Raw genomic sequence first — 12,918 nt, forward strand, 5'->3', positions numbered from 1 at the left:
CAAAAATATTATCGAAGAGAGCCGTTTTTCTCTCGTTTACAACCGTCCTCCAAGTTAGCGGAAACTATTTTATCTCGCCCTTCACTCATGAAGAGAAAAAAAAAACAAATACAACTTGTCTCTTTACCTCGAAAAGCATAAGGTGCATATATATGATGCTAATCAGAAGGATGCATCGACACAACAATCAAATGTGGATGAAATGGATTTCAGGGAAAGAAATGAAGGAACAACGTATACCGTCACAATCCCAAACCGGAAGATAAAGGATAATGCACTTTCGTCTTCAGTAAAAAACTCTTCCTTCTCCGAGCAAAAGCCCACCGACTCCGTGAGAAAAGCTCGGACTTAGTGATGGAACACGGGTAATCATTGTCCTTAAGGTAAGTATCCAGCCTTGTACGCAAGTTAACAAAGGAATTAGCACTATAGTCCGCGCCGGTACGACACTTTATCGTACTGAAGAAGTCAACGAGATACGAGTCGAGTTTGACCGGCGGAACTTCGTGCATCGCACAGCGCTCGGAACCATCCTGAGACCATAACCACCGTTCAAATACAGCTACGGCTCCGACGATGTCGTCAATTGTTGTACGCGGTCTTCCCTCTTGTTTAACGCGAGATCGTCGCCTCTGATTTTCGCTGCGTGATGAACCCCACCAAACATTTGACCTAAGGTTCGTCGTTGGAAGCTGCAACATATTTGGCCACACTGCCCTTGGTGTCAATGTCTCTGTTGAAGAGAACCAAACCTAGTGTTATTACTCTTGACGCGGGATTCTCGGCCTTTTCCCCTAAACTAACATAGTTTGTTACTTTGGTGGAACACATTCGGGAATCTATCCGTCACAGGATAAACCATGTAACACGTACAAGTCTAATCCTATATGCATCATGTCAATTAAACAAAAACAAAAACAAAGTAATGAGACCGAAGTAAGGTGCAACAACCATTCTCCCAAGCCAATTCTTGCTTTCTCAAAAAAAAAAAACAAAAAACAAGAAGATATATAAGAACTCTGAAGACGTATAATAATATCAAATCTATTTCACACGTATAATCTTTAAAACATCAGATGTGGTATTTATAAATATTTTTTATGTTTATACGAATGTCTTCCACTGCGTTTCATACTGATAAATCATTCCTCCAGTTATCGAATAGACAAAACTTTCTCACCACGATTCCAACACATTTCTCCTTATGTTAAGGACTACATACATGTAGGTCATATTTCGACGAGTTTAAAAATCTTTATTTCACTAATGTCAGAATGATCACTGTGTACGTATATACGAGAATTCATGATGAAGTTGCACGTCATTCTATCGCCTCTGCTTCTTATTGTCGTTTTATCTGTAATCTGTATTTTGCTAATTAGACCAATCATGCAACATGTGGGAGACATGTGACAGAGCCTGGACAAAATCGTAGCCGTTCGCCAGCTAGCGCGTCTGATATGAGCACTTGGTCCAAAAAGTATGCTTATTTCCAAATTATCACGGACAAGAAATAAACTGGCTTCGACAGGTCTTACTTCTTTACGGATAAGTGTCCACTGATGTCTTAAAAGCATGCATGGGGCGAAACCGCAAAGTGACCTTGGATTTAATTTGAATTTAAAACATCGATATAATACGCAATTTATGGCCGTAAGGGTTAAAATTTTTATACATTTTGTCGTATCAAAACAGGTATTACGAGTTCTCAATTTTAACTCACGTAGCCTTTGTGCAAGATCTCAAACTATGATCTAAATGACCATCGTGAAATGGGCTTTTATTGCTTTACTTGTTGAACCACATGTATATATATTTTCCGGTCAATTAAAGTTACAAGGCTTATATGTGTACATCTCACGATTATTATACCATTCCACATGACCACAATCAACACTTTGTATCTGGCAATGGCATCAGCCTGTCCAAACATATTTTTTTTAGAAGTTCAGCTCTCTAAACTATCCAATTTCTGCTTAAACGCCCTTTGGCTGGTCTGGAAGAGGCTTGAAGTAATGATGGAACACGGGTAGCGGGTTTCCTGCAAATATTTGTCTAAATTAGCACGCAGCAGTCTGAAAGATCCCGCACTGTAATCCGTTCCCAGTCGACTTTTGACGCCGTGAAAAAAGTTCACCAGAAGTGGGTCTAGCTCCTCAGGAGGTATTTCCACCACCTCTCGGTTGTCGTTAGATCTTGTCCACAGCCAGCGTTCGAAAACAGATGCTGCGCAAACCATGTAGCCAATAGCCGAGTGGCTATTATCGGAATTTTGGACACGCATCCTCCTGCGTCTGTTTAGCGCAGTGTTAACAGCGAAAGAATTCGGAACTCCAGTTATTTTGTCCGCGGAGACCAAATAACTCCTCTGCGGCAAGGTACTCTCAGCAGTGCCAGCAGTCCATAGGCATTTTACATCTGACAACAAAACAAAACCCATGATAATTTTATCTGGCAGAAATCGCTTTAAAGTTGTCACGTACCAGACCGTAAGATATCTTGTTTTCCTGAAAACATATTTGCGTCGATTTCGCAATATCCGGAGTGATTAAGCCGAACTTGGAACGCTGAGAAGTTAACCTTGTTTCCATTTAAACAAAAAGGTAACCGTACGTGTACCGGTACCACAATTTCATCCAGACTGTTAACGCGAAAAGTGTAAAGCATAAACATACGTTTTGGCTTTTGGACTCCTTTGATGAAGAGCTGTAATCAAAGCGTGACCGAGATCCCCGTATTAGTTGGACTATCAGTTTGAACATGCCTTTGAACATCGACTGTCTCCCCGCATCATTGCAAACCAATGACCCATTCTCACACATTATCAGCTATATAATTGATCAAAAAGCCTTCTGGCCTATTCTGTCTATACAGCATATTCCAGTCCTCGTTCCCGGGACACAATATCATCTTCCACACACCATTATTCAATCATAAAATACTATTCTTAAACCGTTCGATTAGTATAGTTATAGCTAACTATCGAATGAATGATTTATGGCTGATTACGGCGATTTTTCAGCCACATCGTGGCGCATTTTATGTGCCTAAATACTAAACTTTACGGAACAAAGTGTTTCGAGTATAGCAGTCATGCCCAGTACATTCAGCTCATAACCGACAATGCAAACGAACCTGTGCCACATTTTATGTTAAAACAACCAGAAGCTGTAATATCTCCTGTTTCGTTACCTAAAAGCATCAATTTCTACTAAAATGTCTGTAATGGTTCGCATTTCTACGTCATATTATGTACTAGGTGATGTGGTGTGGATCACGATAACGATCGATCACGTTCATTATGCCAAAGTCGAAATAAACTACAAATAACTGATGATTATTCGATTGTAGATGTAGACCCCCTGGGTTAAATGAGATCAGTGATCTCACTAAGATTACTAATATATATGCACCATTTAAAATAACAAGTCAATAACGTTTGGTATAGATAATGTAACATCTGGACATTAATGCCTTTTCGGCTTTTGTTGAGTCCAAAATTGTACCAAACAACGAAGCGGTGTGCTCAGGAAAAACTCATACCGACAAAGTATGCCTGCAAACCTTTTATTAAACCTATACATAACAAGATAATACTTCGGTACGCTTACAAATTCAAAAATATGAATTAATTTTTCATTCTTAAATGTTCTGAATTAAAATAATTTTCATATTTAAACAGTCATTGTGATCTTCACAATAGGGCAAACCAACAGACAAAAAAGAGCTTTCACGGTTCATGAAGAATTCACGACTTCTCGTCGGACTAGGAAATCTCACGAAGCACTTATTTTTCCTGGCCTGCTATAGTCGAAACAATATTCTGTACATGGCAAAAACAATGGTTAGTAGATAAAATTAAAAAAATTATAAATATCTGAATAGTTAAGATAGCGGCGAACAGAAACAATATGCATAAACATCTAATCCAAATTGATTGTAACCTTCTCAAAACGTATATTTATACGACAGGCAAGGCTCTCAAAGGTAAAACATCACACTCACATGGAAGTGTTGGTAAGAAAATACAACTTAAACATAGTCAATACTCAAGCCAGATCCGCATATTACTCGTCAGTCGTCACACACTGATCATATTTTGATTCTCAGGCATCATAAAGCAAAAATCGAAACTCAGATCATCATACAGACCGATGTTATTCCTTCATTCCGCACTGGTCGTCCTGACTCCGTGTCAAAATGTCCATATAATAACTACTGCCTTCCGACTTCGACACCATGGTCGTCTGAGGTTCTGGCTTTTGTTTTAATTCCTCCAACTTCCTTCTCAGAGCATTTCTGCTGCCCTCAAAAAGCCGATGAGAAATAATGGAATGTGGGTAGCCACAGTCGATTAGATAATGATCAATCCTCTTCCGCAGGTTTGTAAGGGATTTCGGTTGATATTCCTCACCGCTTCGTCGTTTGATGGTGGTGAAAAACTCCGCTAAGTAGCCGTCTAATTCCTCGGGTGGAATCTTGAAGATTTCTCGCCTGTCGTGGGCTGAAAGTGCCCACAACCACCGCTCGAAAGTGCTGGCTGCTGCTACAATGTCACGCACGCTGGTCTCCGGCTTACCCGCTTTTTGCACGTTAAGCCAGCGCTGTATGTTCAACGCGTCCTGAGGACAGTAACTCCCACGGGCAGAGCCTTTGCCGGACACTGGTGATAAAGCAGAGAAATACTACAGTTGGTCGTTGTCACTGACCTTGGGCAGTAAAGTATACAGCACACAGAACAACTGTCCCCGACACCATGACATGCACCTAAACTCATAACTGATTAAAGTGTGTATCTCATAAATTGTCATTCATATGCAACGAGTAAGATCACGTGCAAATCAATAAAAAAATGAATGTAAATATGCCAATAATGCATCTCTTGGGTTTCTGGGTTTATTGGGGTTTTTTGTGTGTTTGTTTCTCGGCACGCAACAGTCTCCCATTCCCAATATTTGTCCACATGCAACATAGCCTTCAAGCCTCCTGAATACACACTCTGATTGGCCATATTTTCAAAAACGACAGTTAACTTATCGGACTGTCTTTGAAAACCTTTTGTTAATGTTCAGTTAATTCATTACCGTTGTGAGTTTCCAGGCAGTAATATATGAAAACATAGCGCATACGGATTAGCAACGACAGGATTCCAGTACGACAGGTTTGCACGGTGTCCCTTCCGCAAAACACATATGCAGTAATACCCTAGCCATATAACACATTTTAAACAACCTAGTCCATCTGAAAGCACAGCCTAACTTGAGCCCCAGTCAACAAGAACAGAAAAAGACGACCAGAATTTCCTTGTTCAATTGCAACAAAGCGAAAACCCCATCAGTTCAGGTCTGGTGGAGTAACACCACTTGCTGCGTCTGCGAGCATTTTCCGCCTTCGTTTGTACGCCACCTGGCTCTTGCAGAAAATCGAGGACTTCGTGATGGAGCACGGGTAGTTGTTGTCCCGTAGGTAACTGTCCAACCTGGACCGGAGATTCTTGAAGGAATGCGGGGTATAATCTCTACCTGCACGACTCTTCACAGATGCAAAGAACGACACAAGGTACTGGTCAAGTTCCTCCGGCGAAATCTGGAATATCTCACGATGGTCGTTCACAGGGAGGGCCCAGAGCCAGCGCTCGAAGGAACCCACGGCGGCCACGATGTCGCTGATCGTACACGAGGGCTTTCCTTCCATGACAATACGTTTACGTCGCCTTTTGTTCTCTGCTACAGAATCTGTGATGAAAACTGATGTTTCATCCACAGCCTCAATTGGTGCCACGCCCAGAGTCCCACCGAACACAGCCGCACCCACGTCTCCGGGCACCTGCTCCATCCATGGAAGATCCGGAAAGTCCGCCGTTACTGTGGCCACTGACAACGAAAGGAATTCCGAGACTTATGCTTGCCAGTAACAACAGTAAGCAACTAGCAACAGTAATACATGCAGTCCTAAAAATCTGCGAATTCAGTGATTCAATTTCTAACCTCCAAATAACCGCACCATACTGTATCTCCAAGTACACTGAACAATATTGCTAAGTGGCCAAGAAATGACTAATGGCCGCCGAATTTTAAGTCTTTCCACCAAGAGGTTAATAATTCAGATAAGGCAGAACAATGACACAAAAATCATCATGATGTATAATTTACTTACCACTCGTTTCAACTGCATTTAACTGATTAAACTGCTGATATGCACGCATATTTTAGACAAACATTAATGACTGAATATTTCTGGCATCGATGAATTTATGTTGGCAGTCGCACACACAACTGAACTTGTCTACGCTGTGTATGGTACAGAATCGATCATGTCTGCCCCATCTAGGGTACAGATTCGATCATGTCTGCGCTGTCTAGGGTACAAAATCTAACCTGTCCGAGCTATCTACCCTGTCTGCGCTGTTTAGGGTACAGAATCTAACCTGTCCGAGCTATCTAGGTCACAGAATCGAAACTGCGCTGTGTACGATACAGAATCGAAACTGTCTGCCATCCAGGGTACAGAATGGAACCTGGCCTCGTTGTGTAGGGTAGAATCGAGCCTGTTCATGCTCTGTAAGGTACAGAACTGAGTCTGTCTTCAATGTCTAGGGTGCAGAATCAAAGCTGTCTGCACAGTGTAACGTAACAGAACCGAACGGGTCTGCGCCGTGTACAGTACAGAATCGAACGGGTCTGGTCTGGTCTGGGCTGGGCTGGGTGGAGTACAGAATCGAATCTGACTGACGAGTGTATAGGGTACAGAATCGAACCTGTTTATGCTGTGTAGGGTACAGAATCAAACCTGTTTATGCTGTGTTCGGCACAGAATCGAAGCTATATGTGCAATGATACAGAATCGAAGCTGTATGTGCAGTCTTGGGTACAGAATCGATCCTTACTGCGCAGTGTATAGGTTACAGAATGGAACCTGTCGGCTGTCTAGGGTACAGAATGGAACCTATATGCACTTTCTAGGGTACAGGATCGAATCTGCCCGTGCTGTCTAGGGTACAGAATATAATCTGATCGCACTGTCTAGGGTACAGAATCGAACCTTGTCTGCTGTCTAGGGAAAGGAATCGAACCTACCTGTGCTGTCTAGGGTACAGAATTGCACCGCTCGTGCTGTCTAAGGTACAGAATCGAACCCTGTCTATGCTGTCTTGGGTACAGAATCGAACCTGTCTGCGCTGTCTACGGTACAGAATCGAACCTGTCTGTGGTGTTTACGGTGCAAGTTCGTATTTGACTGTGGTGTAGACACACAATCGGACTTGACACAGAATCACACCTCTTACGTAGCATACAGAATCGAACCAGTACTGTTTAATGAGTCATTTACGCCACTGCCTCCACGCACTCGCACTCCAGCACTAATACGATTGAATGAAATACAGAAGACTACGTATACAGTGTAAAACCAGAGTAGCGACTACAGTATAACAGCTTGGGAACGAAGGTCTTAAATCCCAAATTAACCAGAGGGCTCCCAACAATTCTGTTTTTATGTATCATAAGATCACTTATGTCCATCTAGGAGTCAGAACATGACATGCCCATACCAGCCGTCAACTTTTATGACCTTTCCGTTCACTAATAGCAACAATTTCCAAAACGTTGAACACAAACCACCGAATAGCCTGCATAAGACGCGGTTGTTGCATACTATGATATCTTTCGTTTCAAAAACTAGAACTATCATGGTTGCCGTGTATGTTTGTCTCTGGGACATATCTGTTATGGTATTTCGGGAATGTCATCAAAAAGAATTGAGTTCGTGTCTTACCAACAACGTATAATTTCGACTTTCACATTATGTTCAACTTTCTAGTCACTAAAATTGTGCTAGACTATGACTGATGTGTGACCGGAATGAATAAATAATTACCAGCATGGTCCCTGTAGAATGATAAAGCCGCGTTTACATAATACCAAATCCCAACTCGTGAACATTGGTTTGTTACACTATAGGTCGACAACACTTATCATAAACTGAACATCTCTCTCTCCCTCTCACCCTTTCACATCAATGGACGATGAAATATTTTAAAGCTCTCTTAGTACAAATCTCGTCTGTTTCCTCACATTTCGTACCACTAGTTGTTTTACCCTAGTATCTGATGAAATTATCTCTGTACAAGAGAGACGCTGTGGCAACCACGCTTGTCCTGCCAAAGATCTGGCTTTTGCGACCACTGCACACATGCACCTTCTTTCCGAAAGAATAACTGGCCAGAAACGCCAATATTGTACTATTGCAATAGATAACACCATTTTATATCATACAACAATAGCACCATCCAAATATGCCATCGAATGTGGTTCTTGCACTGCCTTTATTTCGTATGGCATGATCCCTAATCTTCTGCATAAAATTCAACTCGGCTAGTTATTCGTTATCTAAATCAACCGGGAATATACTGTACACACAGGACACAAGAAACGGTTGGTTTTTATTTTTAAAACTTGTGGCTTATCATATTAAAGTACTCAGCTTCTTCTGATGGGGACTAAAAATTACTTTAAACTACTTGTCCTCACATGCCGGGTTCAGTCCGAAAACGAGTAGTCTGCTGGTGTGACGTCAAGAACGATAGCTGGCAAAATAACCGAGTTGGAGGAGAGCCCGAACTGAGGAAGCTGAGCTGATCCAGCGTTCCCAGTATATTCACCAATGACGTCAATTCCGAATATTTCCGATCACTGACGGAAAATATACACTTTGGACGGAAAATATACATAAAATATAGGGGTTATCAAAAATATAAAATATGCATTAAAATTAGGATATATTTTATTCATTTTCCCTACAAATTTTCTCCTTTTTTTAATACCTTTTGGTGTATTCTCTATTTTCCGATCTGGAAGGACAGCTAAGACTTTGTCCATCCTGGCTATGCTGAACACGAAAGAGTCAATTACGGGATTTACTTAGCATGGGTGAATAAGGTGGTCAGATAAGTTGTACAATTGGCCACAAATACAAACCAGTTACGACCGATCCTCAACACTTCCATACTAAGACGGAGTTTCTTTGCCGAGTGACGGTTCAACCGATGATGTAATACTAGAATTCCGCCACTCGGGGAAAAGGCTGAAGACAAACTATACCGGAAGCATCTCATTACAGATCAGTGAAAAGTAAACTTAATACCTGTAGACTATTTCATTCCTTTAATTCATTTTATAACATAAGAGTAAATTAATAATTAAATCATGGTAAAATGTATACAGTCGTAGATCTGTGCGATACGGGGAGAATATATATATATATATATAAAGATAAAACCTGGATGTGCGTCCATCATATTTCTACATGGCATAAATTTTTTAAACATATGTATATATATATATTTATATATATATATATATATATATATAAAACACACAAACATGCCATGGGATTATCGTTATGATAAATTTCGTTATACTGCTTCCTTTAGTTGGAGAAAAGAGCCTTAACAGCTTTTGTGCTCTAATGGAGGTTTTAGGCATTCAAAAAAAAAAAAATACAGAATCGGTGTGAGGATCAAATAGTGGGCGAAGAAAACTGGCCATCCAATCTGAATTGCTGGATCACGAACGTAATACTGGAAAAGGTAAATGCAATGAATTCTAAAAATATTTCCCCAAAAAATTAACAATTACAATTATTATTGTTATTACCGTTAATGTACAAATGGTATAAGTTTGTGACTGGTTAGGGAGGTGGACGCAGTTACACAAGGTGAATATGGACACCTGCATTTTGTACATGTCAAACAGTATGTAGGTCGATAAAACACAAGTGACCACAAAAACGTGGTTCATGGAAATAGCATGTTGATATATAAAGGCATAGACGTTTGCCGGTGGATCTACATATATCCTTAAGAGGTCAAGTAATGCCCTTCATAACGCCTGTGTTGGCAAAAACTTGGCCAATTTCCAGGCTAATATAGGTCATGAGTCTTCAACTCGTGTATAAGAAAAGTATGCCATATAAATGGTGTGCTTTCATTGTGATAAGTACTTGACCAGATGAAAATGGTCTCCATGATGGAAACAAAAATGACGCATCAAGACAACCATCACTGCATAGATTCGGCATGGGCTTCTTTCAATTCCTGCTTTCTAAGCTTAAAAGCTAACTGACTCTTAGCGAACAATTCTGACTTGGTAATGGAACAGGGATAATCATTGTCCTTCAGGTAGCTGTCTAGTCTAGACCTAAGGGAAATGAACGATTCGGGATTGTACTGTCCTCCGCACGGCTTCTTCACGGCGGAGAAGAAATCCACAAGGAACGAATCTAGCTCTTCTGGTGGTATCTCGAAAATTTCCCTATGTTCCTCCTGTGACACAGACCATAGCCATCGTTCGAAAGTCCCTACCGCTGCGATCATGTAGTTGACGGTGGTCCGGGGCCTAGAGTCCACCTTAATGCGTTCTCGTCTCCGGAGATTCTCTGCCGACATTTTGGACGTCGAGGTAGGGGTACTGCGCCCGGCTAAAACCGAGGAGAGGCTGGACTGTGGGGCTGCCAACCCGACTCTCGCCCAAAGCTTTGCCCAAACAGCCTGCTTCTTCACGTCCTGTGGCATCGCTCCGCCATCTTGCACTGACAATGAAAGTCCAAAAATGGATTTGTTTGAAATAAAGACTGGGCAATGGGAAAAGCAAACGGAACGCATGCACATGGACAAATCAATACCTACATCTAGTATATAGGGTACATGTATCGGGGGTTCATCTTCATAATTCTGACGGACACAACGCCTGAAAACGGAGTTAATGCTGGGTGACGTACTACTGACGGTGCCACCAACATAGCACAGAACTATTCTCCGATAACCTCAGATAAAACACCCACAACCAAGCAAAAGGTAATTTTTTTTATCCTGTATCTACAGAAAAATACTACTTTGTGTACCCCAGCATCCTACTCTGTTAACGTTGCTTTGGAGTTTATCAAGTATGTAATACATAACATGCGTAATTTGTGACCGCAACATTATAGTGAGCGACTTATATCCCGGACCACAGTGTGCAGTGCTTAAGGCAAAAAGGATTGGTCTGAGTTCAACAGCATCTGATAACCAGGTCAAACCAGATTTCCTCTTCTGCATCTGCATTTACACGCGCGTATACACAAGTAATGCCACGGTACTATACATATACGTTTTAGGGCTTGTGGCAATGACTTTACCCAAAATGAACGGATGATTAGAAGTACTTGAGTATCTTTCATGCCGATGAAATGGAACTAATTGCAAGTAAAATCATAAAAGTTTGATGTAAGTGTATAAAGCTCATCTCCATGAGATAAGCCACACCTCTAGCAAGTTTACCACCCCACTGAATACAGAATAAATCAGCTAAAAACTCACTCGTGTACGAACAGACGAGACATTATCGTCTGAGCGAAATTAGAAGAAAATAAAGTCAAAACCTAAGTCATGATCCCATTAATAGCTGCAAAAATGTGAAAAATTAACAAAGACCATGCCTTTGGGGTTCGACCAAAAGTATGACACCTTTCGTAGGCAAAGGATGGCAAAAAAAAAAAAAAAAAAAAAACAAGCAAGCTGAAGTAAATCGAGGAAACAGGCGTTTATGAGATGGGCTCCTAATCGACAGGACAGGTGAAGTAGGGCTGCTTGACATTCTTCGCGAGACAAGGTTTCACTCGCTCTTCATGTAAAAGTCCCCCTGGCCGTATATTCACTAATCCTAGTTGCACCGTGTTCAGCTACAAAAGCATAACCCAACAAAGGTAGGAAAATCTATTTCGTTCAATTTTTTTTCCCTTCTTTCTTTATTCAGAAGAAAACTCCATGATGGCTGTCTACTTCGACACCATGAAATGATCGGGTAACAGATATTCCGAAGAAAAAAGAAGTTTTGAGAACTTGACACAATGTAATTTTAAGGACAGGACGTAAAAGCTGCGTGAAAATAGCTACTATGGTAGCACAAAGGTAAAACCTAATTTCGTGCGAATTTAAAAAAGATACGTGCAACTCTTCAACTAAGAACACCGTTTAGCAATGACAGCGATTAGAAGACTCGTGATATAATTAAGCCAAACAAGACATATAGCGCCGTTATGCTTAAGGCACCTGATGCTGAGGTATTTGTTCTAAAGTACAGAACAAAAAATTCATTGCCAGCAAACTTGTTTGCTGAAAACACCAGCGGGTTTCATTCCGTACAGCACAACGTCGAAGAAAACTTCACACAAAAACATTTCCTCTTCAAACACATCTAATTCCAACACAGGCATAAGCACAGGCTTGGGTCTTTACGGAGTAATTTGTACATCACAGGGCTACACTCTCAATACCCCATATCTTCCCTCATTTTGAATTTATACATATCATGTTATCAGCTGTTCTCTTGTGGCACCACTAAGCTGGGTGTCCTGGTCAATCATAGTAAGATGTATGTTCGCCTTAGCTATTTCCTTCAACTCCAGCCTCTTGCTCTTGAACGCCTGTTGGCTACTAGCAAACATCTCCGAATGCGTTATTGAAAATGGATAATCATTGTCTCGAAGATAGCTGTCTAATCTCGAACGGAGCGAAATGAAAGACTCGTGGTGGTAATTTTCTCCTGACGGTTTCTTCACGGTGGTAAAAAATTCAACCAGGAGTGGATCCAGTTCTTCAGGCGGTATTTCGTAAATTGGCCGCCTGGTCTCCCCTGGCCTTGTCCACAGCCACCGTTCAAAAGTACCAACAGCGGCCACGATAAACTTAACGGTTGTATTTGGTTTTCCGAACACCTTCACTCGTTGGCGACGCCTTTCGTTCTCGATAGCAATGTTGCTTGGAAAACAAACAAGGTTGCGCCGTCGTTGATCATCGAAGTTCGGCACAGGCGTGGGAGAATATTCGGCTTGTCCGAAGGTCTGTCCGAGGCAAGGCGACGCTCCAGCTGGGCATAACAC

General features: G+C 41.4%; 1 protein-coding gene across 13 annotated transcripts in view; it reads right to left on the bottom strand.

Annotated features, from left to right (window-relative positions):
- Positions 1–12,918, bottom strand: part of LOC135463632 (uncharacterized) — a 72,487-nt gene that overhangs the window by 41,202 nt on the left and 18,367 nt on the right. Inside the window, exon 4 of one of the 13 annotated variants that reach the window (XM_064740988.1) lies at positions 3,508–4,663. The exons of 9 other annotated variants lie outside the window; for them this stretch is intronic. In XM_064740988.1, coding sequence (XP_064597058.1) covers positions 4,158–4,663 — 506 coding nt within the window. In that variant the 3' untranslated portion in view covers positions 3,508–4,157. Of the gene's footprint in view, positions 1–3,507; positions 4,664–4,686; positions 5,874–9,399; positions 10,588–11,581; position 12,918 lie in introns of those variants that run through there. 3 more of the 13 variants (XM_064740982.1, XM_064740985.1, XM_064740978.1) reach the window with 3 other exon arrangements.

This window comes from Liolophura sinensis, chromosome 3, assembly GCF_032854445.1.
Source record: "Liolophura sinensis isolate JHLJ2023 chromosome 3, CUHK_Ljap_v2, whole genome shotgun sequence".
NCBI lineage: Eukaryota > Metazoa > Mollusca > Polyplacophora > Chitonida > Chitonidae > Liolophura > Liolophura sinensis.